Raw genomic sequence first — 27,080 nt, 5'->3', positions numbered from 1 at the left:
GTAGCTAAACCAGGTCACCATATAAACATGAATTTAAATGTCAGAAACATATCAGATATCAGATGGCAGTTCTTTCCCATTCTATAAAGAAGCAGGAAAGTTTAATTACAAATGAGTAATTATGTACACTTAAAAATAAAGTGGAGGATCTTCGCAAATTTTTGAAAAGACCCAACCTCTACACTTAAAAAAAAAGTGCACATGCGAAACCCTGTACCTGCTCCTGTGATGGGATGCCTACACTTAAAAATATAATGCAACTGCTTTTGGCATTTACTTAATCATATTCAGTTACTTTAACACAAAAGAAGATTTGTCTGACGTCTGACTCACCACCTGTAAGTGAAAATGGGGACGAACACATAGGACCTCCTTAAAAATATAACCAGGATGATTGACAGTTAGGAGGACCACTCATTTTGATGATCCACGTAGAAAAAGAACATCTTCCAGTATACTTATAAGAGTTTAGAGTTTTTGTGCCAGATGTTGTTAAACCACTAAATAAAGCAATAACCTACATGGGTTTACCAAGGATTGCTTTCAAACACATAAAGGAAAAAGTATTGCATTTCTTCTGCCTAATCTTTATACTCTTAAACTAGTTACAATTTTCAATTAAATTCAGTTTATTTAGCACCAATTAACAACACATGTCATCTCAAGGCACTTTACAGAGACAATTTAACCAGATAATAAAGTCTGATTGGTTCAAAGTTTTCTATATAATGAAAACCAGCTGATTGCATCGACTCATTGACTCAAAAGCAATCCCTCACACTAAGCATGCTTGTGTGAGGGATTTTAACAGGAAGAAACCTCCAGCAGAACCAGGCTCAGTGTGAGCGTCCATTTACAGAGGCTGACTGGGATTAAAGGAGGCAGAAGCAAACATACGGTAAGGAAGAGGGATACAAAAGGTAACTGTCACCAGCTCCATAGGTGGCCCTGGGAACATACAGCCAGGCAGACGAGCTCCGAGCCAGCTCCCATGTCAGAGGATGAAAGAGAGCACATCCAGGTAGTCACAGTTAGAGAAACATGACTGCAATAAAAAAGCAGGCCAAGCTCCAACATCTATAGACAAAGGCATTAATGGCAGCAGCACATCTGCTATTTTTCTCAGGGATGGTGTCATAGCAAAACAGGAACAAACCAGATGAAGGTACTATGATTAGAAATAGCAGAGAGAGCATAAATAAAGAGGTTGAATTAATTAATACTGCAGAATGACAGAATAAAGATAGAATGAAGCAAAATGAAGAAAAGGGGACCCTATATCCTCCAGCAGTCTAAACCTATAGCAACATAAACCTTCCTACTAGTAATTTCACATTGCTTGGCAATTTATATATGTGACCTTTTAATATCACAAAATAATAACCATTATTCTAAGGAACTATACACATTTTGACTGTAGATGTAATGGATATGATAATCTAGGTGGGTTTATATAACAATGGTCCATAGAGTCTAGTTCATGCTCCCTGCAGCCAGATGTCCAGTCTCTTTGAGCACAGCAGGATGTAAGGTGGGCGTGGAGCATAGCAGTCTGACCTCATTTATCCATGGCTTTGGCTTTAGATCAACTGCTGCTTGAAGCCTGCAGATACAGAAAGTGAGGCATCAGTTAAAGCCACACTGCTCTTGTTTATATGTAAAGGGTGGTACTGAAAAAAATGGTTTAAAAGGGGGTTAAGAAACTGGTGCGTTGGTCAGTTAACTCTGCTGTTTATACAACGGCAATTAACAATGTTATATGTATGTCCTAACAGGCATGCACACCTGTTAGTTGGGCAGTTTTAAAACTAACTTTTCAAATAACCGTTCATAAACAAGTATACAAACTTAAAACAAAAACATTTGTTAAAATTAGTTTTATAAAACAAAATGAGATTAGACAATGATACAATAGAAGAGGTAGCATTTTCAATGTGCTAACAATGTAGCATGAAGCTTCCAGCACCAACAGTCTTTTTTTAATTAATTAAAAAAATCCTCTTTTCCTCTTTTCTATACAATTTGATGTTTTATTCATCTCCTTCTGCTGAGATACAGGGAAGGAGTGCCAATATATGGACTAGGACAGCAAAGGCTCAATAAGCTAACTTGATCTGGCATCAGAAGGTAAATTATGTCACCATGCTTGACTTAAAGCATCCCTGAGGAAAGGTATGTGCTGCTTACCGGTAGAATTCCAGTCTGTCTGAGCACAGTATTGACAGCAGATGAAAGACGAGAGCTGTAGCTCAGCAGTCTGCCATCGTAAATCATCTGATCAGGCTTCAGTTCGGTGAGATCTCGAGGTCTTCAAATGGAAAGCAGAGGTACAGATTAAGGGTGGGATATTTTGGCTGATTTTAGATTTCTTTCATTAATCAACATAGCAATATCCATACTCTCAATATAACAGTGCCAAAAAAAAGCTAGGTCTAAATTCAATTCATGCTGATTTAAATAGTGTTTAATTTTTGTATTTATTTATTTGTTTCTGTATTTATTTGTTTATTTATTTATTATATAGTGTTATAGCATTTTTATTTTATTCTATTACATTTAAATTTTTTACATTTTATTGACCTTTGGTATCCCTTGTGGAGAGCACAGTAAGAATTATTAGGTATGAAAACAGCGATCCACGTGATGCAGTATAAGTTGTAGCTTACTTAATATGATAAATCCGGGCTATGTTGCTATCAACCCAGGCACAGGATTTCTTCGACTTTAACACTCCATGGACAGTTAGTTCAAAAACAGCTCGTGGGTTGATAATGATCTTATAGTTCTGACGACCCCAGAAAGGGTGGAAGGGCTCTCTGTAGAGGTGAGTCAGGATGTTTTCTCCCGATATCTTCTGCCATAGGTCCTGTGGGGGCAGGGTCACCGGTTCTGGTGGAGGCTTCACAAAATTACTGGGGATCACGTGGGTCTCAAAATTGTAACAACTGTCAGCACCGTGTTTCTTTTCCAGCATTGGCAGCAACTCCAACCAGCTGTAGAGAAGAAGGACGAAAAAAATGATATTCCTTTAATTATTTGGGTGTAAAATGCAAAGACAAATGAAGTTAGCATTTTGTAATTTATGAACAGGAACAAGGGCAAAAAATAAAACTATATGATAAGATATTTAAAGCTACACTGTGTAACTGTGTTATTAATCTTGTCAGGGATAAAAAAAAAAAAAAGGAGATGAGTAAGTATCTGTTAGGAATCCAGTTTTGTGTGGGTTTTTTGTGTTTGTCTCTCCCTCCACCACCAGGTGGCGCCCTGTCCTCGTTGGTCCTCCTGCACACCTGCGGCTCATTGGTTCATCACCGGGGAGTATTTGAGCCATTGACTGCCACTACAGTGTTTGCCAGTTTGGGGTACTCTAGCCAAGCCGTGATTAGCTGAGTCTAACCTGTGCTTTGTTTCTCTGAGTCTAACCGTGTTTTTTGTGTTTGCCTTTTGGCAGGAAGCCTTCCAGCTGACTGGAAGTTTTGGCCTTCTCCCCCCGGAAGGATATCTTGTGTTCACACTGAGCTGGGGAAAAGTTCCACATGATCTGTTCAAGTACTGTTGGAAATCTAAGTGGCAGTCTGCTCTCATACTCCTCAGGGTCCAACCCCACCAACCTGTCCGCCCTCCAACAAGTTGCTCTCCCTCTGGAGAACTCACACATTCTGGATTCAAGGCTTTAAATGAGATCCCCTCCTACGTGAGTCCCTTTTTCCTCCATGCTCAAGAACTCTATTCTGTTTCCTACGGCCATTGAACTAACCGCTGTGAACTTCCCTTCTATTTCTAGTTCTGGTTCAACAGCTCTCTCTGAGTTCAAGATTCCACCTACTGTTGTCCTCATCAATAAACCTGTTAAAATTCCCCTGGTTGTCTGAGTGGTTTTCTGCATGTGGGTCAGATCCCTTAAAAGCATCATGACAGTATTATGATTTGACCGCTGTTTTAGTGAAGTAGGCTACGGAGACAAGCTTTTTAAAATCACAATGGAATATAGAGAAAATAATATTGACAAAGGATAAAGCAGGGAATGCTCTTTGTAGTGGGGAGTTACGGAGCTGAGACAGAGGCATTTTACCAGAGATAAGGTTGAAATTTATTTAATGTCCTCAGACAGAGAGACAGGCTCTGACTGAGACAACCTTAGTACATACATTTATACCTTACAAAAATCCCAACACACACTGCTCCCAGGGGAACCAACCCACCCGCTGCATAAAGAACTTTCTCACACTTGAACATTTGCAGTTAGGTTAATATATCTTTTACTGGCCAGATGAATCTCCTCCAAACAAAAGTCCTCCGGTTCATGCCATGAAGGAAGCTGTGTAACTCATTCTTATCTCTCATGACCTTCATTTGGAGCCTGTGAGGCTGAGAACAGACATATCTAAACATTTTTTACTCCACAGGAGGTGAGTGGCTTAAAAAACATTTTAATTTAGCCCATGAAGGACTGGTTCATGTCCTACCCCCAGCCCATACATGGGCCAGCGGATGCCTTCTCTCATTCTGCTACGCTGCTCAGTCTGCCTGCAGGCTTGAATGTTTCCTAGCAGTCCTATGTCTATCCAAGCTGTTGGCCTCTTGCTAGCCCTCTTCCAGGCCATGGTTATTGTTTGCTGGCAGACCTCTCCGAATTACTGCTGTGCTCCTCAGCTCTTTTCCTGAGCGCCTCTAGCTCTGTGGTTCCTAAGCTCAAGAGATCAGCATAGTTGGCCGACTTGTCCTGGTTATGAGGCTCTCTAAGTCGCTATGCTGGTGAAGATTCTCAGTCATCCAGGTCATAGTAATTCCAAAAAAAGAAAATTAAAAACAATGACGGACACTTCTGACACTAAGATGGGTATGTGGCATGGCAGGCTAACAAACAAAGTCAAACGACTTCCATTCCAGGGGGTGGACCTCTTCGTCTGTTTCAATTAGCATGTTTTCAAAACAAAAGCAAGGCTTTATTGGGCTACTGTATAAAACCTGGAACTCAACGCTATTCCTGACATTTTGTATTGAAAAAAGTTCTTGGATAGGACCAAGAAGAGCATAAAGATGCAAGTCTGCTCAGAAAAGAAACCTCATCAAAACGCAACAACCAGTGCTTCAAATTAGTCATCTTCATAAGAACAAGGCACTTGGAGACGGTGGCCGGTGTAAGAATAGTTTACATAGATAATTTTATATATAGTATTTCATTAGTCTGTGTAGGATTATATATAGGCCTAACTTGCCACACTCACATTCAAGCATAATTTGAATCTCTACAGTCACTAGATTGTCTGCTCTGCTCTGCCGTAGACGTCTGCCTCCACAAAATAGAACTGTCTACTATATAATCGCTGTATAAATAGCAATTTCTAAGGCAAGGCAAATATAAAGACTAAGAAGTTCAGTTCATAGGTTATGATAACATACACGTGGATAATATATTACATTTCTGTCAGTAGATCCCTGTTATTATTACACACTGTACATTCAGGAGTATTCCACTTAACAACTATCTTCTGAGTTTTAAATGGATGAAAGATTTTACCGTATAAAGTCCAAGCAAAGTGAAACAAAAACCCTACCTGTTGACTGACTGTGGCAGTATGAGCTCATCGGGATCATGTAGGGCCATGTATTTGGACTGGTACATGTATCTGTAAAGGCAGTCATTGAGAGCAGGGATCTGAGCAAAGTAGTGGATGTCAGCAGGGTCTCTATCATAAAACGCTCTTCTAGACACCTTGAGATACTTGGACATAGACCAAGGAATCACCTCAACTAAACCTGAAAAAAGACAGAAAGGATTTGGTTGAAGCTGTTACCCTGTCATGCATGTATATATGTACAGCTGTTGGGACTGTCGCCCTGTAACAAGAAATTCTTGGTTTTAATCCTATGAGTGCTGAATTTACATGTTTTTTTTCTTTATCCATGGTAAGTCACCCCAAAATTACTAAGACTATCTTAGGCAGAGGTGTGAGATGTGGAGTTACCAGTTCACCTCCATGCAATGCTTTTTTTCTGTCCAGCCTCTGAACCATGTGAGTCCAGTCTGCACCGTGAATTAAATATCAGCTGCTCTGCTGCCATCAAAACCTTTGCTTATAGATGCTTTGCCAGTTTTGTTTTCAGTGTAGCATGTTTTCTCTTACTGTGACTAACTGTATGTGCTTTCTTACATCCTGTTGAAGAATAATTTATTTTTATTAACTGTCCTTACCTAAATATAACTCAGCTAAGCTCACTGCCATGTCCTGACCACACCCTCTTAACTAATAATTACCCATCGCTGGTGACAAAAATTTGCTTGCTCCCCAGGGTCTCTTGGCACGTATAAATTTCATAGCATTTTTAGACAATTGTCTGGAGCCAGGGCTGTGTTTATATGTATGTGTGGGTTAAACTTTAAAGTAGTAAGCTGAGCTTTTTAATGCTGAGGTTCACAATGTTATTGTACTTTAATTTAAATTGCTATTTAATAAAAATGTGGAGTGATAATAAGGTGTTTTTAAGGACATACACAAATATTAATATTAACAATGTACCTTTGCCTGAATAATATTCCAGCACACGCTGAACTTCGGTACTGCAGTTTGTTTTGTATATCACGACTCTGTTCACTCCCAGTAATTGAAGCATTTCCAAAGTCTGCACCAGCTGCAGCACAGAGAAAATTTTGAAAGACCCATTTTCTGAAAAGATTTAGCTTAGAGATATAACAAAGTTTGCTTTCAAATGTATTCTGTATTGAAGGATGTTACTATGTAATAAAATAATTAAGAATAAAGAGAATGTATGCCTTTCTTCTTATCAGTTCATTCAACAAAACATTAATTATTATTCATATTGTTTGTGTGATGCAAAGTTACCTGCAAGACATTGGTGAAGTTATACATGGCAGAAAAACAGGTGGTGAAGTTATAAGGAAAGGAGTTGCTCTGGGCTTTTTGATTGTTAATCTCCAGAAACTCGAGATCATCTTTTTCTAAGTTACAAAAGCAAGAAAGAAAAAAAATTAAAAATTCTTTTTTTTTTTTTTTTTTTTTCATACCAAACACTTGTAGCACTTTACATTATAGCCACAGTCATCCAATCACTCTTTCCATTGTGGATTCATTCAGACAACGATATATACAGATTTGCAGGCAATTTGGGATTAAGTGTCTTTTCGGGATTAAATCCTGATGTCTATTCGCTGCTAGCTATTTCAAAGAGGGTAAAGAGTCATTACGGTAACTAAAGGTTATTGGTTCCTGATTAAGCAAATCATTTAATAAAACATTATTTGCCAAATAATGTTTTATTCACCTTATGGATTTGCATTGTGAATTGGTCTGAAAACATTCCAATTTCTCTAAATTAGTGAAAAGCTAATTTAATCATATCCCAAATTCCTCCAGATAAACTTTGGTTTCAAACACAAAATCCATCTTAAACTGTAATATGGTTTTCAACCAGGTTTCCCCTTCCTCTTTGTACATAGTAGTTTGGTTTACTTGAATTTCACAAGTTTTAGTTAAAAGTTTTAAACTGAAATATGTTTGACTTGGAACTGAATGTTTTTGTTAATAAACTCTTGTATTTTGAACAGAAGTTGTGGTGATTTTATTCCATGTATGTGAACAATTAACTGTTTGACCATGATTTGAGCTCGAATCACTCTTTTTTTATTTATTGTTTATTATTTACACACAGCTAGGTAGGGCGTGTGTTCATAAACAATATATAACAGCTAAAATAATATCTGATTAAACTGGATATTTACCATCCCTACCGTTATTCACAAGATAAATATAGCATCAAACCTGGATTGGCATATAATATAAAATCCCAACACACTTCTCCAGGGACCACTACACCACTGGGTGTTACACCCCACTGGCTCAACAAAGAAACCAAAGAAAATGTATACAAGGAAAAGTGACAGAGCTTTAATCACTCCTCTAAAATATTTTCTTAGTTGACTGTGGTGAAACTGTTTATTATTAATACAAGGAAGGCTCAATGGTGTTAATTAAATCCATTTGTAGCATATTGCATTAAAACATGTTGAAAACACATAAAACACATGATTATAATGGGGCAAACAGCTATTGGGAAGAACTCTGAAATAATAAACTCAAGAAATCACAGTTACCAGTTCAGCACAAGGCAACTGTTCTGACTGGACAAGTCAGACTGGTCTTCTGCTTGGAACAACTACAGAATAGTTTAAAGTAGGATCATAAGCCTGATGAACTAACTGCCCTGATGCCTTTTTGAGGTGTACTTTCTATGTTAAAAATCATAAAACAAATTTTGTCCCTCTCTCATTGCAGCAAATAAAGCAAAGCTACTCTCTCTCTCAATTGCATTTGCCGTTGTAAATAAGAGTCTGCACGTCAGAAGTATCTGCTCACGCTTTTTTTAATGCTTTCCATAACAACCGACTTCCCTAAGCAAAAGGATGAGGTGTTGGCAGGTTTAAGATACTCAACTGGTATGAAAAAAATTTGCAAAATCTAATGCTCCAAGGCTTTCTGAAAATCTCTTTAGGACATAATTATTTTCTTGTCAGTGGTGTTATTGTACAATTTAGAAGTCCTAAAAAAAGCCCAGAATCTTCCCTTAATTGCATCATTATGTTTGTCATGAGTATAGCTTAGATTTTATTTTGTTCATTACCTTTGTTTTTGATGGCAGATGAGGTGATGGCAACATGAGAAGGTATCTCACAGCCTGAAGGGATTTGACACATGATGTCGGCTGTCCCGTAGGGAAAGCGAAAGTGGTCACTGTGGATGCTGATGATGGCTTTAGACATCTGCAGCTGATCCCGGCAGAGAAGGTGGCACCAAAGGTCTATTTTCTCACTGCGCAACACTATTGCAATAACTCGAATCTGTGATAAAGAAAAAGATGGTTTACACATTATCTACTTTTTTGTTTATAAATTGCAAATATTTTCAGCATACAATGAAAATTTAGAGTGAATCAAAAGGTTTGCTGATAACGGGTATCTTCTTCAATTTATATCTACACTATATTGCCAAAAGTATTTGCTCACCCATCCAAATTATTGGAATCAGGTGTTCCAATCACTTCCATGGCCACAGGTGTATAAATTCAAGCACCTAGGCATGCAGACTGTTTTTACAAACATTTGTGAAAGAATGGGTCGCTCTCAGGAGCTCAGTGAATTCCAGCGTGGAACTGTGATAGGATGCCACCTGTGCAACAAATCCAGTCGTGAAATTTCCTCGCTCCTAAATATTCCACAGTCAACTGTCAGCTGTATTATAAGAAAATGGAAGTGTTTGGGAACGACAGCAACTCAGCCACGAAGTGGTAGGCCACGTAAACTGACGGAGCGGGGTCAGCGGATGCTGACGCGCATAGTGCGAAGAGGTCGCCAACTTTCTGCAGAGTCAATCACTACAGACCTCCAAACTTCATGTGGCCTTCAGATTAGCTCAAGAACAGTGCGCAGAGAGCTTCATGGAATGGGTTTCCATGGTCGAGCAGCTGCATCCAAGCCATACATCACCAAGTGCAATGCAAAGCGTCGGATGCGGTGGTGTAAAGCACGCCGCCACTGGACTCTAGAGCAGTGGAGACGCGTTCTCTGGAGTGACGAATCGCGCTTCCCATCTGGCAAACTAAAGGACGGGTCTGGGTTTGGCGGTTGCCAGGAGAACGGTACTTGTCTGACTGCATTGTGCCAAGTGTAAAGTTTGGTGGAGGGGGGATTATGGTGTGGGGTTGTTTTTCAGGAGCTGGGCTTGGCCCCTTAGTTCCAGTGAAAGGAACTCTGAATGCTTCAGCATACCAAGACATTTTGGACAATTCCATGCTCCCAACTTTGTGGGAACAGTTTGGAGCTGGCCCCTTCCTCTTCCAACATCACTGTGCACCAGTGCACAAAGCAAGGTCCATAAAGACATGGATGACAGAGTCTGGTGTGGATGAACTTGACTGGCCTGCACAGAGTCCTGACCTCAACCCGATAGAACACCTTTGGGATGAATTAGAGCGGAGACTGAGAGCCAGGCCTTCTCGTCCAACATCAGTGTGCGACCTCACAAATGCGCTTCTGGAAGAATGGTCAAAAATTCCCATAAACACACTCCTAAACCTTGTGGACAGCCTTCCCAGAAGAGTTGAAGCTGTTCTAGCTGCAAAGGGTGGACCGACGTCATATTGAACCCTATGGATTAGGAACGGGATGTCACTTAAGCTCATATGTGAGTCAAGGCAGGTGAGCAAATACTTTTGGCAATATAGTGTATGTCAGGAATCCAGTGTTGGGATCTGGAGATTTACCACCTTTCTCCAGCAGAGTGCGCCGTGGGTCTCCTGGGCTGGAGCCTCCACCATACCTGAAGCTTGTCAGCCCATCAGGAGACCTTCCTACATAAGCAGCAGCCAGACCTTCCTTCAACGCCGCAGTGTTGACCAAGTTTGGTTAGCGAACCTGAGCCTCTGTTATTGAAAAAGAATCTTAGTTGTCTCTAGAGAGAAACCTGATTCTAACCTGCCTCTGTCTTCTTGTTCTCAGGAAACCCGTTAAGTCTAGAAGCTCTGGACGAGCTTCCCATGCAAACCTGCCTGCCTGCCAAAGGAGCCAAACCTGAAGATTTCAATCTGGACTCCTCCTGTTGCTCTCAAGGAAGAGCTGGAAACTCAAATCAAGGTCTGCCACTCACAAGTCAGAAGCTAGACGCTGCTGCTGCTGAGCACTCTGCTGAACCAACTGCCTCTGGACCCAACCGGTTCCCTCTCTCACAAAGATTAGTCTGGACCTCTTCAAGGTATACTCAGAATAATCTAAACTCAACTAACCATCCGTCTGCCTGGCTAATCAAACTATCCGTCTCTGCAGACATCAGTGAATCCAGCCCCGGACCAGTGCCTGAACCAGTTCATGTTCTATTTTGTGAAAACCTTTCAATAAACTCTGTTAAACTTTTACTCTGCTTCCAGTGGTGTTCTTCATGTGGGTTAAGTTTCTTAAGCCAATCAGGACAGAACACTGGGGCCAAACACAAAACCCAGCAGATCACCTCCGGAGGAGGCTTGAGGAGCAAGCTGCCCAAATCCAAGGACATGCGCACACCCTCCTTGAGTTAAACACTCATATTGAACACCAGAACCAAGTTTTGCAGGAATACGTTGGCTACCTGAGGAATGCTAATGCCACACCAGCAGTACTTCCTGTACTGGAGCCACTTCCGCCTTGTCATTTCCGGAATTCCGCCCGAGTCCTCCTGAAAGATTTTCAGGTAACCAAAAGGATTGTAAAGGATTTTTGTTTCAGTGTCGTTTGCTTTTCGAGCACTCCCCCGTCAGTTTTCCGAATGATAGGAAGAAAATCTCCTTCATTATCTCTCAACTTACTGGACGAGCCCTTGAATGGGCAGAGGCAAGGTTCTCTTCTGAGTCCAGCTTTTCATGTACTTTTTCTGAATTTATATCTGAGTTTTCTCAAGTTTTCAACCATGACTCAGACAAAACTATTGATTCCCGAGCCCTGCTAAGTTTGAAGCAGGGAAATTCGACAGTGGCTGAGTTCTCCATTGACTTCTGGGTTAAAGCCGCAGCCTCAGGCTGGAACGAGTGCGCACTTAAGAGTGCTTATTTTAAGGCTTTAAATGATAACCTCAAAGATGAACTCGCCACAATCGACGAACCTGCTAGTTTAGAGGATTTAATCCAATTAACCATCAGATTGGATAATAGACTTCGGACTAGAAATAACTCTAGGCAAAGCCTGAATTTTTCTGTTTCTGCTCCTGCATTTAATAATGCTTCTGTTTTTTCTGGATCCCCAGAACCCAGTACCAAACCAAAGACTAAGAATCAGACTCTTCCAGCCCCTGTCCAAATCTCTCACTTCTCTTCCTCAGAAGGAACGGAGGTCGAACCCATGCACATTGGACACACAAGGCTAACCCCTGAAGAAAGACAACGAAGATTTAGAGGAAATCTGTGTCTGTACTGTGGTGAGACTGGCCATTTCAATGCGTCATGCCCGGCTAAATCAAAAGCCAGGGCCCGTCAGAGGATTTGAGGAGTCTGACGGGCCATCTAAGATCTGAGAAAACTCCTCATTTATTGTTGCCTGCAACCCTTTTTTTTTCTAACCAGAATCTCACATTATCAGCATTCATCGACTCTGGGTGTGAGAGAAATCTCATTGATTCAGATCTGGTCCAGCAGTTAAAGACTGAGACTGTTCCATTAACAAAGCCTCTCAGAGTATCTGCTATCGATGGAAAGAAGCTTCATCAAGTCACTCATCAGACACAACCTTTAGAACTTCTTATCTCTGGCAACCATCGTGAGACGCTAACATTTTTTGTTTTTCCCTCAGCATGCTCTCCCCTGGTGCTTGGATTCGAGTGGCTGGAACGTCACAACCCCCATATCATCTGGGCTGAACGCCACATTGAGTCTTGGTCCACTTCCTGTCACGAGTCATGTCTTCGTTCTGTTGCTCCTACTATTCAGTCCCCTAGAGTTAGGGGGGAGATGGACTCTCCTGACCTTACTTCTGTTCCTCCCGAGTATCATGATCTGGCACCAGTCTTCAGTAAGGTCAGTGCGACGTCTCTTCCACCTCACAGACCATATGACTGCGCCATTGATTTACTACCAGGAGCCCCCCTTCCAAGCAGTAGACTTTTTAACATCTCCAAACCAGAACGTGAAACTATGGAGAAGTATATCAATGAGTCTCTAGCTGCTGGAATTATTCGTCCATCTTCATCACCTCTCGGTGCTGGTTTCTTTTTTGTGGGAAAAAAGGACGGTTCCCTCCGACCCTGTATTGACTACAGAGGGTTGAATCAGATAACCGTCAAAAATAAGTATCCCCTACCATTACTGGCATCAGCTTTTGAACCTGTTCAAGGTGCAACAGTGTTCACCAAACTCGATTTAAGAAACGCCTATCATCTCCTTAGAATAAGAGAAGTAGATGAATGGAAAACAGCCTTTAAGACCCCCATAGGCCAATTTGAATACTTGGTCATGCCTTTTGGTCTTACAAATGCTCCTGCCTGCTTCCAAGCTCTAGTCAACGACGTCCTCAGAGATTTTTTTAATGTTTTTGTTTTTGTATACATCGATGATATTTTGATCTACTCTAAGAACCTCTCAGACCACAAGAAACATGTTCGTCTAGTTCTTCAGAGACTACTGGAAAACAAACTCTTTGTGAAAGCTGAAAAATGTGAATTTCACCAACCATCTGTCACTTTTCTAGGGTTTGTGCTCGAGGGCGGGCAGTTGAAGCCATCCGAAGACAAAATTAAGGCAGTTCTGGACTGGCCAACACCTGAAAACCGTAAGCAGCTCCAGAGGTTCCTAGGGTTTGCAAACTTCTACAGACGCTTCATAAGAAATTATAGTCAGACAGCTCTACCCCTCACAGCTCTGACTTCCGTGAAGAAGACATTCCAATGGACATCTGAAGCCGAAAATGCTTTTAATAAACTGAAGAATCTGTTTTCCAGGGCACCCATCCTTATCCAGCCCGATCCCTCTAAGCAGTTCGTCCTAGAGGTGGATGCATCTGACTCCAGTGTTGGAGCTGTATTATCACAACAATCAGATTCAGACCAGAAAACTCACCCCTGTGCATTTTTTTCACGCAAACTCTCTCCGGCAGAACAAAATTATGATGTCGGAGACCGAGAACTTTTTGCCATTAAACTCGCCCTGGAGGAATGGAGACATTGGCTCGAGGGTGCCGAGCATCCAGTATTGGTTTGGACAGACCACAAAAACCTGGCTTATCTCCAATCTGCTAAAAGATCCAACCCACGTCATTCTAGATGGTCTTTGTTTTTTTCTCGCTTCAATCTCATCATCTCTTACAGACCTGGTTCCAAGAATGTCAAGCCCGACTCTCTCTCTCGTTTGTACTCCACTGATCAACCTGAGACACCCGAGCCTGTTCTCCCTGCCTCATGCACGGTTGGAGCCGTTTCCTGGGAGATCACTGATCTCATCAACTTAGCCCTGGCCTCTGAACCTGACCCAGGTAACGGTCCTCCAAACAAAATTTATGTTCCATCTTCCGTCAGATCCCGCCTCATCCATTGGATGCACGCGGCAAAATTCTCTGCCCATCCTGGAGTGAGCAGAACTATTGCTCTCATCACAAGACGCTTCTGGTGGCCGTCCCTTCACAAAGACGGAAAGGAGTACGTTCTGGCTTATCCCATCTGCGCCAGGAACAAAACCTCTCACCAACCACCTTCTGGGCTGCTGCTTCTTCTACCTGTTCCAACCCGTCCATGGTCCCATATCGCTATTGATTTTGTTACCGGTCTCCCGATTTCCAGAGGTATGTCCACTATCCTAACCATTGTTGACCGTTTTTCCAAGGCCTGTCATTTAATTCCCCTCAGGAAACTACCCACTGCATTCCAGACTGCCCAACTTCTCATGAAGCATGTTTTCCGTCTCCATGGAATACCTCAAGAGATCCTCTCAGATCGTGGTCCCCAGTTCATCTCACAGGTCTGGAAAGCCTTATGAACAGCTCTAAATTGCAAGTCCTCCCTCACCTCTGGTTACCACCCTCAGGCAAATGGGCAGACGGATGAACCAACAACTCGAGTCCACTCTCCGCTGCCTAACCTAAAACAATCCGACTGACTGCAGTCAGTTTCTGACATGGATCGAGTATGCACACAATTCTCAGAGATCTGCTTCCACCGGTTTATCCCCTTTCCAAGTCTCCATAGGTTATCAGCCTCCACTCTTCCCTGCAGACGAGAGAGAGATAACGGTTAGATCAGTCCACCACCACATCCGCCGCTGTCAGCGTATTTGGAAAGACACCATCACCACCCTCAACCGCTCATCTGCCTCGTCTAAGAGATTCGCTGATTCCAAACGGCGTCCTGCCCCTAACTATACCCCTGGGCAAGAGGTATGGTTGTCGACACGTGACATTCCTCTCAAGGCCATGTCTAAGAAGCTCTCACCTCGATTCATCGGTCCTTACAAAATTGCCCAGATTATTAATCCCTCTGCTGTCCGCCTGCACCTGCCACCGTCTCTACGCATCCACCCAACCTTTCATGTATCTCAGATCAAACCTGTCGTCACAAGCTCTTTGTGCCCACCTTCCGACTCCCCTCCACCCGCCCTGGACATCGATGGACATCCGGCCTTCACAGTTCGCCGGATCATGGACTCCCGTCGGCGAGGTCGCGGCTGGCAGTACCTCGTCGACTGGGAGGGCTACGGTCCGGAGGATCGCACCTGGGTTCCTGGCTCATTTATTTATTATGAGAAGTCCCTCCCGTCCACATCCTCGGGACCGCCAAGAGGCGGTCGTTGAGAGGGGGGTACTGTTGGGATCTGGAGGTTTACCACCTTTCTCCAGCAGAGTGCGCCGTGGGTCTCCTGGGCTGGAGCCTCCAGCACACCTGAAGCTCGTCAGCCCATCAGGAGACCTTCCTACATAAGCAGCAGCCAGACCTTCCTTCAACGCCGCAGTGTTGACCAAGTTTGGTTAGCAAACCTGAGCCTCTGTTATTGAAAAATAATCTTAGTTGTCTCTAGAGAGAAACCTGATTCTAACCTGCCTCTGTCTTCTTGTTCTCAGGAAACCCGTTAAGTCTAGAAGCTCTGGATGAGCTTCCCATGCAAACCTGCCTGCCTGCCAAAGGAGCCAAACCTGAAAATTTCAATCTGGACTCCTCCTGTTGCTCTCAAGGAAGAGCTGGAAATTCAAATCAAGGTCTGCCACTCACAAGTCAGAAGCTAGACGCTGCTGCTGCTGAGCACTCTGCTGAACCAACTGCCTCTGGACCCAACCGGTTCCCTCTCTCACAAAGATTAGTCTGGACCTCTTCAAGGTATATTCAGAATAATCTAAACTCAACTAACCATCCGTCTGCCTGGCTAATCAAACTATCCGTCTCTGCAGACATCAGTGAATCCAGCCCCGGACCAGTGCCTGAACCAGTTCATGTTCTATTTTGTGAAAACCTTTCAATAAACTCTGTTAAACTTTTACTCTGCTTCCAGTAGTGTTCTGCATGTGGGTTAAGTTTCTTAAGCCAATCATGACATCCAGTTTGTGTGGTCTATTTTTGTGTTTCCTTTCCTCCTCCACCAGGTGGTGCCCCGTCCTCAGTGGGTCTCCCTGTACACCTGCAGCTCATTGCCTCATTACCTGTGGAGTATTCTTAAGCTGCTGACTGCCACTACCTTGAGGCCAGAGTGTTTGCCAATACAGGGTACTCAAGCCATGCTTAGTTTAGCAGAGTCTAATCTGAGTTTTTGTTTTGCCAGTTTTGGGTTCTCTAGCCAAGCTGAGTTTCGTTGAGTCAAACTGAGTTTTTGTCAAGCTGAGTCTTAACTTTGTCCTTGTCTTTGCCTTTCGGCTGGAAGTCATCCTGCAAACTGGATTTGTTCGGACCTTCTTTTTCTGGAAGGATCAACTGAGCTTCTAACTGAGCTGGGATCCCAAACTGGAAGTTTGGATCCATTTTCCCCAAGAGGTTGTTTGAGCTTCACACCGAGCAAAGTTTTCATCTGCACCGCCGCCCATTCAAGTACCGCAGGAAATCTGAGTGGCAGTCAGCTTCTCCGTTCACTCCAAACAGGAAGTTTGGATCCACTTTCCCCAAGAGGTAGTTTGAGCTTCACGCCGAGCAAGGGTTTCATCTGTACCACAGCCCGTTCAAATACCGCAGGAAATCTGAGTGGCAGTCAGCTTCTCCGTTCATCTAGGAACAACCGCAGTCTGAGTAAACCTCGTCCACCCAACACCAAACAAGACAATCACTGGAACCTTCCCTCACAGACTGGATTCCATAAAGGACACTTTTTTCCTGGAGAAGTGAGTCTGCAATCTATTCTTCCAATTCAAACCAAAGCTTCAAATTTCCCACTGAGCCTAAACTAACCACAGTGTCTTCCCCTCACCTTTTAGCTCTGGTTGAGCAGTGTTCTGAGCAGCACTGGACTTATTTCATTCTACTCTGAGCAGTACTGGACATTTCATTCAACTAATAAACCTGTTAAACCTTTCCCCGGTCTCTCTGTTTGGTCTTCTGCATTTTGGGTCAGAACTTTAATAAAATCATGACAATCTACAGTAGGACATCACTGCAGTTGCACTGGTTATTTAAATAAAAAGGCTGGTTTGTGGTTGTTTTGTCTGGTGGTTTTTAACAGCCTTTTTTGTAAAATGAGTTTGGTATAATATTTATTTAAAGCTTTATCCTAAGAAATATTTTCCACATGTAAATGGATGGGAATTATATAGTGCTTTTCTGGCTATGCTGATCACTCAGAGAGACATTTTTGCTCCCTCACACAGAATAACACACACACACACACACATCCATAGGTAATTTTGGTTTTCATTGCCATGCCATCGACAAAGTAGTGTTTGACTGGGGAAGCTTAAAATAAAAAACTTTCTGTTTGCAGAATTAGTATTTATGTCATGATCTTGGCACTGATGGCTGGATTGGACTCTTTCTTATATCTGCTTAGGTCAGCCCAGTGCTCATTGTCACTCATCAGATCCACCTGTTCCTACTTTCTATTGAAGCTGCCTGTTCCCAGCCATTGTTGCCAGATTATTTGAGCCGGATGTGAGAGTTTTCTGGCATACCTGGGAGTTTCTGATTACTTGATCCTGACTAGTTTCTGTCCATGGACTTCTGAGTTTTGGTTGCCCCTTCTGCTGATTTCACTTGATATGAATCCTGTACCTGGATTCTGCGTGCTAAGGATGTTGGACCTTTCTTCTGACCCCGGCTTGAAAATCTCTTTGTTGCCTGTCAGGACTTCCGATCTTCTGACCTGAAAACCTGTTCTTGCTTCGACTCTGCCTTTGGATTATCCCCCCGGATTCTTATGTTTCTCTGCCTGCTCTGCTTCTGTTCGTCGTTGCTCTGCGTCTATCCTGGAACTCTGGAAGTGGCTTGACTTAACTCCCTTTTCTGGCCTCAGACAAAACATAAACCAGGTCATTGACTCACATGCTCATTATTATTTCCCGTCTGAGATCTGATCTCACTAACCTGAGTTTCCATCTATAGAGTATCCAGCCATCCTGCCCAAGCTGACGGGCAGCCGCACGTTTAGTTTTTATTAAATGCTTGTTTTGAAATCACCATGATCTGTTTGCTTGAATTCTAGGTCCCACATTCTGAGCCTCTAACAATACAAGATCAGAGTTATTCAGCAATTACTCTTCTTCATAATGCCATGTTGTCTAATGTTATTTATATAAAACAAGCTTTAAAAAATAATCATAGGTATCTCAACATGTTTCCCTTTTGAATGGAGCGGGAGATCAATAGATGGATCTATGCAACTGCTATTTCTTGCAAAAAAAACAAAGTCTAGATAAATGACAAGAGAGAAGTGGAAGGAGAGATTGGCAGTAAAGTTTCAAGACCTTTTAGACTTTTAGACTTTAGACAGATTTTACTTGTCGTTTTGTTTACACAGGTGTAAAACAAAAATAAATTTCATTTGGAAACAGCTCACTGGACAATTTAATCTTTTTAAACGTGCAGCATTGAAAAATAGTAAAAATAACTGTAAATTTACAGTTCTAATATTTTTTTAAAACATATATATAATGATAAAATATAATAAATATAATCTTAAAATACATTACAATAACCCATTCTACTAAACATTCAGCAGTCTAATGGCAGTGGGGAAGAAACTGTTGTGGAATCTGCTGGACCTGCATCCAATGCTTCAAAGTCTCTTCCCCGAGGGCAGCAGGGAGAACAGTCCATGGTGGGGGGTGAGGAGTCATTGATGATGTAACGGGCTCGGGAGCCCCAATGATATTCTCTGCTGTTCTTATCACTCTTCTCACCTTCTTCCAGTCTGAGGTGCTGCAGCCTCCACACCACACAGTGAGACAGCTGGTCAGAATGCTCTCTATGGTGCTTCTGTAGAAGGTGGGGAGGATGGGTGGGGGAAGGTGGGCTTTCCTCATCCTCATCCTGGGTGTGCACATCACAGAAACCTCACCTGGACTATAATCACTACCTCACTGGTCAAAAGGGCACAGAAGCGCATGTACTTCCTGCAGAGAAAGAAGAGAGCCCACCTGCCCCACCTATCCTCACGACCTTACACAACCACCACTGTGTGGTGTGGAGGCTGCAGTACCTCAGACTGGAAGAAAGTGAGAAGAGTGATGAGAACAGAGGAGAGGATCATCGGGGCTCCTCTTCCCTCCATTAAATACATTTTATCCCGAGCCGGTAACATCATCAGCGACCCCTCACACTCCCACCATGGACTGTTCTCCCTGCTGCCCTCTGGGAAGAGGCTTCGCAGCATTTGATGCAGGACCTGCAGGTTCTGTAACAGCTTTTTCCCTGCTACCATCAGACTGATGCGCTGTTAAAACTAAAGTAAAGTCACAAATTGAGACTCATGCATCACACCTGTAAACATCATATTTGCACTACATGGTGAATTTTCAAATCTCTTTAAATAGAACTCAACTCAGTGTTCTACTGCATTTTGCACCGTGTTTATTTATTTACTTTGCACTGCTCTGAACCTTCCATATCAATGCCTTTTCCACCATGTCTTTAAACTTGTCTTCCTTTTCTCCTACACTGTTTACATTTTGATCACCTCTGAGTGTTTTAAATGAAAATATTTTAGGGAAATAATTTCACTGCTAAGCTGCTCATTCACTGTTGAAAAGCTGTATGCATTGGAATTTTGTTTTTTCTAAGTCTAAAATCTTGTGTAAACTTTATTTGTTAAGTAGGTGCCTTGTTATGGTAGTTAGTTGTGCTGGATTTTAGGGGAATATCAGAATATCAGGGTTTTATTTGGAAATAATCTTGATCAAAAGAAGGCTGCTTTTTTAGGCAGTATGTTTTCATTATTGTTGGTTGATTGTCACATCGAAGTTCCTGATTTCTGTCGCTCAGAAGAATAACTGACCTCTTTCGCTTTAGTGCGATGTTCCAAATAAGCAGATGACAGGAGTGTTTTGGAGCCATTGACTCTAATCAGCTGGGCTGACTGTCCCCTAAGGACTGAAAGAGAAAAAAAAAGGTAACGTTTCACCTTATTTAAGAGTAGCTTCAAGGCAGTAAATTCACACAACAAGGTTAGTAAAGAGAGCTGGAAGTCAAAACTTGTAAACACCCACAAGTAATAGTTTGAACATGGAATATTTGGTCCATCTGCTTGATACAATGAGAAGACAATGATAATTGCCAGACACACACGATGTCTAAAAGATTAATCAGAAACTGTTTTCAGCCCCAAAGCTTCCTCGAGGTCACGATGGGTTTGTACGTGGTTGGTATCATCGTGCTGCTCATGAGTTGTGAGAACATGTAGTGTCAAATATTAGAAGCTGCTGCCACTGCCAATGTGGAAATTGAATTATTGACCTATGTACCAAACGATTTCTATATCAGACCATTACTTATGGGTACTCAGGAGATATGCATTAGTGAGTGAAACAGGGATAGCTGTACTGAAGCAATATAAAAAATACTATTTTGGTGCCAGCAGACCGGTGTTTCCTGGGGTTGTGTTCTGATGCACAGTTGGCATGACTGATGATTGTAACACAGGGTGTGTTACAGCCTGGACTTTGAACATCCCTTGGAACCTATAGATCAACACAAATAGCCATTTAACACACGACAGTCATGATAAAAAAAAAAGCTACAAAACAATGCACTAAGAATATGATCAAGCCAACAGAACCAGCATTTTTGTAATGTAGTTTACAATGTAAAAAACTTAAAAAGGGTTTTAGAGAATACAATGTGGTTAAAATAGTATGGAAATCATACTTAGATTTTTTTTCTTTCCCCTGTACTGGTGTAAGCCATTGCCATGGTCCATGCCCCCAGTGTAAAGCACTGAGTTACAAAAATCTAAATTCTAAGGTCTATCCTTACATAACTCTGACAGTGTAGAAATGGTATATCGAAATCGCCTCAAGATTACATTTGTTGGGAAAGATGACAGTTTAGCTGGATGAGTTGGAAAACCTAAACAGCATTAACCTTTATTCTATGTGAAGAAAAGATTCAAGAATTAATTAATTTAATTCAAAATCCAACTCAAAAGATTTGGATTCCAATTAAAAGCTAAGCAGTACTCTAAGTTGCAAGCCAAATATCAAAAGACTTTAGAAAAAATTTGTGCTGCAAAACTTTTATTATCAGAAGCTGAAATAAGGGCAGAAGAAATTGAAAAGATCAAAGGAAACCAGGGCCAGAGTGATACTACTCTCCAACTTTGATCCAGAGAGTCAATACTCAAACATAACTGATTACCTGCAAGAAGTTGAGCTCTGTTTAAAAGACATTTCCGTCTTCTCGTGACAAATTGAAGCTGATTTGGAAAACAACAACTAGAAGTATCTATGTTTTCATAAAATCTCTTCGTCCACAATTCTGAAAAAAAAAAATATTCAGATCTCCATGAAACCTTAACAAGGAATATTCTGTTTACAGAGATCAGGCTTTAGCCATGCTTGGGGTATATTTAGTTCTCCAAGAGGAACAGGAAACACACAGAGAATATTACTTTTGCTTGAGAGAGGTTTATTTTGAGGGCTGCTGTTCTCCAGATCTTGACGATGAAGATTCTACATTAAAGTCATTGTTCAAACTCTACATAAAAGTGTATGATGTGATGTAGCAATGTATTGCAGGACAGAGAACATTTCTATGCAGGAGATTCACATGTATGCCCAGCTTGTTTTTGAAACACACCTCAAATCAGACAGATTTAAAAGTAAACTTGGAGTCTTAGTCCTTCAAACAAAGAACAGGACCAGAAAGAGATGCACATTAATTTCCCCAGTGGTTCCCCAGGATAAAGAAATTAATGACTCGACAGAACAAAAACCAGAACCCCCAGATAAACGTCACAAACCTTACCACAATGCAAAAACCAAAGTTTAACACTGGCAAAGGGGCAAATCAACAAGCTAGAGAAATAACCTCAAAAGAAAACTTAAAAAAGATTTGCAAAACAGTTCTCTCTGAGTGAGAACTGTTCATATAAACTGATGAAAAGCTTTACCTTTCATATACAATACTAAAAAGCTTTCTAGTAGTATGTATAAAAGCTTTTTAGTAGTGTGTATGAAATCTTTCTAGTAGTATTTATGAAAGCTTTTTAGTAGTATGTATGAAAGCTTTTTAGTAGTATGTATGAAAGCTTTTTAGTAATGTGTATGAAAGCTTTTTAGTAGTATGTATGAAAGCTTTTCAGTAGCGTGAAATGGTCATAAATTTTAACGGCTTTGTAGAAGCCACTTTCAAACTGTTAGGAATCCAGTCTGTGTGGGTTGTGTTTTGGTGTTTTTCTCTCCCTCCACCACCAGGTGGTGCCTGTCGTCGTTGGTCTTCCTGCACACCTGCGGCTGGTTGGCTCATCACTGGGGAGTATTTGAGCGGCGGACTGTAACTACCTTGACGCCAGAGTGTTTGCCAGTTTTGGGTACTCTAGCCGAGCTGAGTTTAGCTGAGTCTAACTGAGTCTTTGTTTCTCAGAGTTCTAACATTGTTTTTATCTTTTGCCTTTCGGCAGGAAGTCATCCTGCATACTGGATTATTGGCCTTTTCCCCCCTGGAAGGATTTGTTTGAGCTTCACACTGAGCAGAGGATTTATCTCCACACGTCCCGTTCAAGTACTCCTGGAAATCTAAGTGGCAGTCCGCTCCATTGCTCCTCAGAAACCAACCAAACCAAAACCTGTCCGCCCTCCAACGAGCCACTCTATCTCTGGAAAAACCCACACTGACTGGATACTGGGAAGAAACCTTTCTCTGCAAACGTTAGTCCAGTTTACCTCGGTTTTTGCAAGAAGTTCCCACGGACCCTGAACTAACCTCTGTGAACTTTCCCTCTTACTTCCAGTTTCGGTTCACCAGCCCTCTGAGTTCACCTGAATCCAACCCATATGGACTCCTGAATAAACCTGTTAAACTTTTACTCTGGTTTCTCTGAGTGGTTTCCTGCATGTGAGTCAGATCTCTTTAAAACATCATGACACAAACCTTTGTCAACATTATTTATGTTTCTCTCCTCTCTTATGGTGGGATGTTTCTTATTCATACATCTTGTGCATACATGAATACGCAGTCGCTTCCATACCAAATGTGCGAGGGGTGTCCCAATTCCTAGGGAAGATTATGAAGCCCCAAATATTCTGAATCCAATTCAAGGGTGTGTGTATAGCAGACATGTTCACAAGTCATTTTTTGCAAGTCCAAGTCAAGTCTCAATTCTTGAGAGCTCGAGTCCAAGTCCAGTCTCAAGTATTGAGTATGCCTGTTGCAAAAAAAATGTATTTGCCCAACAAATTGTAATTTAATGTTTAATCAAAATAAGTGCAAAAATTTACTTAGGCATGCTTGCTTATTTCCCTTTGTGTTTCCATCTCCATCACTGAAAAGATTAACTTGGATGTGATCTTAGACACTTTTTCTGCAGCAAGCTTACTTAGACATTTGGTTACTGTGGTTACTTGACAAAGATAGTGGAAGGTTGCATAAAATCAATAAGTCCTGTATTATCGCTTTAGTAATAGCCTTGTGTCTGAGATGTCCTTGGCTGTGTAACTGCACTCCTTTTTTTAGAAAGGACTCTGCTGCTTTGTCCCTCTCCACTTGGCAATGTTTTTTGCTTTACTGGATTCAGAGAACCTGTAGATGAGCAATGATGTTTATTTAGATTAGTAACTAGCGTTTTGCAAAATCATAGTTTTTTAAAGTGTACAAATATTAGCATGGATACACTTTTTATTAAGATATAAATATATTACAAATACTTCATATCAAAGCTTATTTTTCTTCTCTCTAAGTGTATAGAATGGACAAAACATTACATTAAAACAAGGATGTAACTTAGTGATAAAAGTTAGTGAGAGCACTTGGGTGGCTGCTGATGGACCTACAGGTACTCGACCCAAACGCTTTAAATAGGGTTTGTATTTTCCAAAAATTAACTAAAACATATACTTATTGAACGTTTTCCTATTTTTGAGAACACAAGTATCAAAATACACTGATATTTATAGGTACTGTAGTTAGACAGATGCCTTTTAGTGCATTATTTATAAAGGGTTCAAAACATTCATGTATAAAAACATTCATGCATGAAAAAAAGATGAATAACAGCCAATACCGGAATAATACCGTTGCCAATGTTGAGGCATATGCCATGATCATGGCTTTTGGACATTGGGAACGAATGTCCATAGGTAAACTTTGATGAATAACAGCTGGGGGTCTTCTGCAGCCCCACCAACCCCAGAACCTTTCAGAACCAAACTACTGCAAGACAGAACTTTTGCAACACATTTCTATTGAGTTTCAGAACTTATAGAGACAGACTAGATGATAACCATTCCCTGGGTGTGAGCCTGTGAAAAAGGAGACTCCTGCTGTGAGACTGAGACAAACAACCCGTGGTTGATCCCCTGACTGCCGAGCTCCAGCTGGATGTAACTCAAGCTTTCCAACTAGACATGGAAAAAAAGTTTGCAGGTCTGGCATGATTAGGGACAGAACAAACAACATGTGTTTACTGATGAGTAAAGACAACACTAACTGAATGAACTGCATGCTACGCTATGCTACAGGAATATGTGTTGAGCTGTTGCTGAAGCTTGAACAAGCTTTATTTCACAAAAGGGTTTAAACACTGGTATAACATTAGAGTTCATGTTACATTCGATTACCAAGTATGACCAAGAGTCATTTAGTGGAATCCTGATGTCTATTCGCTGCTAGCTATTTCAAAGAGGGTAAAGAATCATTTAACTAAAGGTTATTGGTTCTTGATTAAGCAAATAATTTAATAAAACATTAATTGGCTAAATAATGTTTTATTCACCTCATGGATTTGCATTGTGAATTTGTCTGAAAACATTCAAATTTCGTTAAAATAGTGAAAAGCTAATTTGATCATATCTCAAATTCTTTCAGATAAACTTTGGTTTCAAACACAAAATCCATCTGAAACTGTAATATGGTTTTCAACCATGCTTCCCCTTCCTCCTTTTACATAGTAGTTTAGTTTAGTTGAGTTTCACTAGTCTTAGTTGAGAATTTTAAACTGAAATATGTTTGACTTGGAGCTGAATGATTTTTGTTAATAAACTCTTATATTTTGAACAGAAGTTGTGGTGAATTTATTCCATGTATTCACAGAATTAACTGCATGACCATGATTAGAGCTTGAATCACTCTTTCATTTATTTTTCTAACAAATAGCTAGTAGGGCATGTGTTCATAACCAGTATATAACAGCCAAAATAATATCTGAGTAAATAAGATATTTCCCAACCCTACTGGGGTGGGCAATAAACATTTGCTCACTTTGGTCCAACTAAAACTGAAAGATTTAACTTCCAAGTTAATCTTAGTGTTCAACCAAAATATATGCACATCTATAACTAGATGCTGCTGTAGCCCAGGTGGAAAAAAGTGACAAAAGGGAACGGAGAAAAGGGCTAGAGTCATTTTCTTTAATTTATAGTTCATGACATCAGAGATGCTAAAATATCCCATGGCATTCAAAGGCATCACCTAGCACGGTACCCCACGTGGGGGGGGGCTATTTCTCAGTAGCCAATCACATCCTGCGCAGCTGCATCTGCGGGAAGAACCAGGAGCGTGCTCGGCACGCGAGCCGCAAAAGCGTTTTGAAAGGAAAAGAGAGGGAGCTATTCAGCAAGGAACCGAAAGAGTCTCATAATATCTCAAAAACTGCATGAGCTGGGAGGAAAACAACCCGACAGCAGAAGCCAAGCTACGTCGGTAAGCTGCGTTGGATACTTGTTGGAAAAAAACCGAGAGATACATGTTATGACTTGGCGAGGTCTTCATGCTAACGCTAGCTTGGTATCTCACAGGCTATATTCTTACCGTTCATCTCGTGAGCTGTGGCACTGCTGGAGGCAACGTGAGCCCGGTTTTAAACCCAGAACAACGGTGAGAAATGACGCGGGACGCTCTAGAGGTTCTGGTATTTTTCTGTGTATGGTAAAAATGCTAGAAAAAGTTATATGGTCTTCTGAGACTGTGAAAATAGACTGAAATGGAAAATAGTGCAGTGTTTGAGCATATAAGTGAAAGGAATACTATGCTATTTAAAGCTGCTGATGAATGTGTTTAAGAAAAGAGGAGTTTCTTTATTTTTTTTTCTGATGAATGTGTTTCAGAAAAGAGGAGTTTCTTAATATTTTTTTCTGATGAATGTGTTTAAAAGGGCAGTTTACTTAGGTTGTTTTATATATTGTAAGTTTATTGGGAGAAAATGATCGGATATATTGTATATGTAACATTTTGTTCTATTTTGTAAGCGTACATCCTTAAAGGGAATCCAGAGGATAATTTTTGGTGCAAGTCTCCTTTTGCATTAGAAGGCCTATAGTGCAGGAGGGGTAACTAAGCCCATGTTTTTTTTATATCTCTGGATAGGCTTATTAAATATGTTGCACTTTTGTTACAATTGCACTTTATTATTCCATTCATTCCATTTATGATAGTCATCCTATCAGCTCATTGTTATTAATCACTTACCGTGATAAAATTCTGATTGTTTATAAAAAACAGTAGAAGTGTGAATCTGTTTGAATGTTGTACAACTAGAAGAAAAGAGAGATTTGATTTGAGTTAAGATTTATAAATAACATTTAATGCATTATTTGCATTTTTACAAAGGGATTTTGAGATAAGACATCTGAGGACGAATTGTAATGGATATATTTGACCTTGTCAACAGGTCAGGTTTTTTAGTTGGTGGACAGTGAGTTCCCAGGACCCAAACGAGATCCCAGATGGCGAGCCGAAGAATCTAGGAGGAAAACGCGTACCATACACACACTTACACAACCTTTTTCATTATTGAGAACTCTTAGATACAGGTGCACCTGCAATAACTCAGGGCCCCAACGGACAATTTTTTTTTGTGCGCACCATTTTTGTTTTGGGGGTTTATTCAAATGTATTTTGCATTGATTCATCATTTAACTTGTTCTGTGGAAAAAAAAAATACACAAGTGGCTGTTCAAACTTTGACTCTGTGCTCCTCATTATTGTAGCTCAACC

At 41.1% G+C, this 27,080-nt stretch overlaps 1 protein-coding gene across 2 annotated transcripts in view; it reads right to left on the bottom strand.

Moving 5' to 3' along the window:
- Nucleotides 1–766: 766 nt before the first annotated feature.
- Nucleotides 767–27,080, bottom strand: part of LOC119783355 — a 61,493-nt gene continuing 35,179 nt past the window's right edge. For both annotated transcript variants that reach the window (XM_038284834.1, XM_038284833.1), the window contains exons 2-10: nucleotides 20,514–20,611; nucleotides 19,930–20,024; nucleotides 8,644–8,860; nucleotides 6,849–6,964; nucleotides 6,525–6,636; nucleotides 5,562–5,763; nucleotides 2,667–2,993; nucleotides 2,188–2,308; nucleotides 767–1,603 (exon numbers count right to left, since the gene is read on the bottom strand). In XM_038284834.1, the coding sequence (XP_038140762.1) occupies nucleotides 1,586–1,603; nucleotides 2,188–2,308; nucleotides 2,667–2,993; nucleotides 5,562–5,763; nucleotides 6,525–6,636; nucleotides 6,849–6,964; nucleotides 8,644–8,860; nucleotides 19,930–20,024; nucleotides 20,514–20,611 (1,306 nt within the window). In that variant the 3' untranslated portion in view covers nucleotides 767–1,585. The remainder of the gene's footprint in view (nucleotides 1,604–2,187; nucleotides 2,309–2,666; nucleotides 2,994–5,561; nucleotides 5,764–6,524; nucleotides 6,637–6,848; nucleotides 6,965–8,643; nucleotides 8,861–19,929; nucleotides 20,025–20,513; nucleotides 20,612–27,080) is intronic.

Source organism: Cyprinodon tularosa, unplaced genomic scaffold, assembly GCF_016077235.1.
Source record: "Cyprinodon tularosa strain WSP-4 unplaced genomic scaffold, ASM1607723v1 ctg203, whole genome shotgun sequence".
Classification (NCBI taxonomy): domain Eukaryota; kingdom Metazoa; phylum Chordata; class Actinopteri; order Cyprinodontiformes; family Cyprinodontidae; genus Cyprinodon; species Cyprinodon tularosa.
The sequence above is the reverse complement of the archived record's forward strand: the minus strand, read 5'-3'. Positions and strand labels throughout refer to the sequence as shown.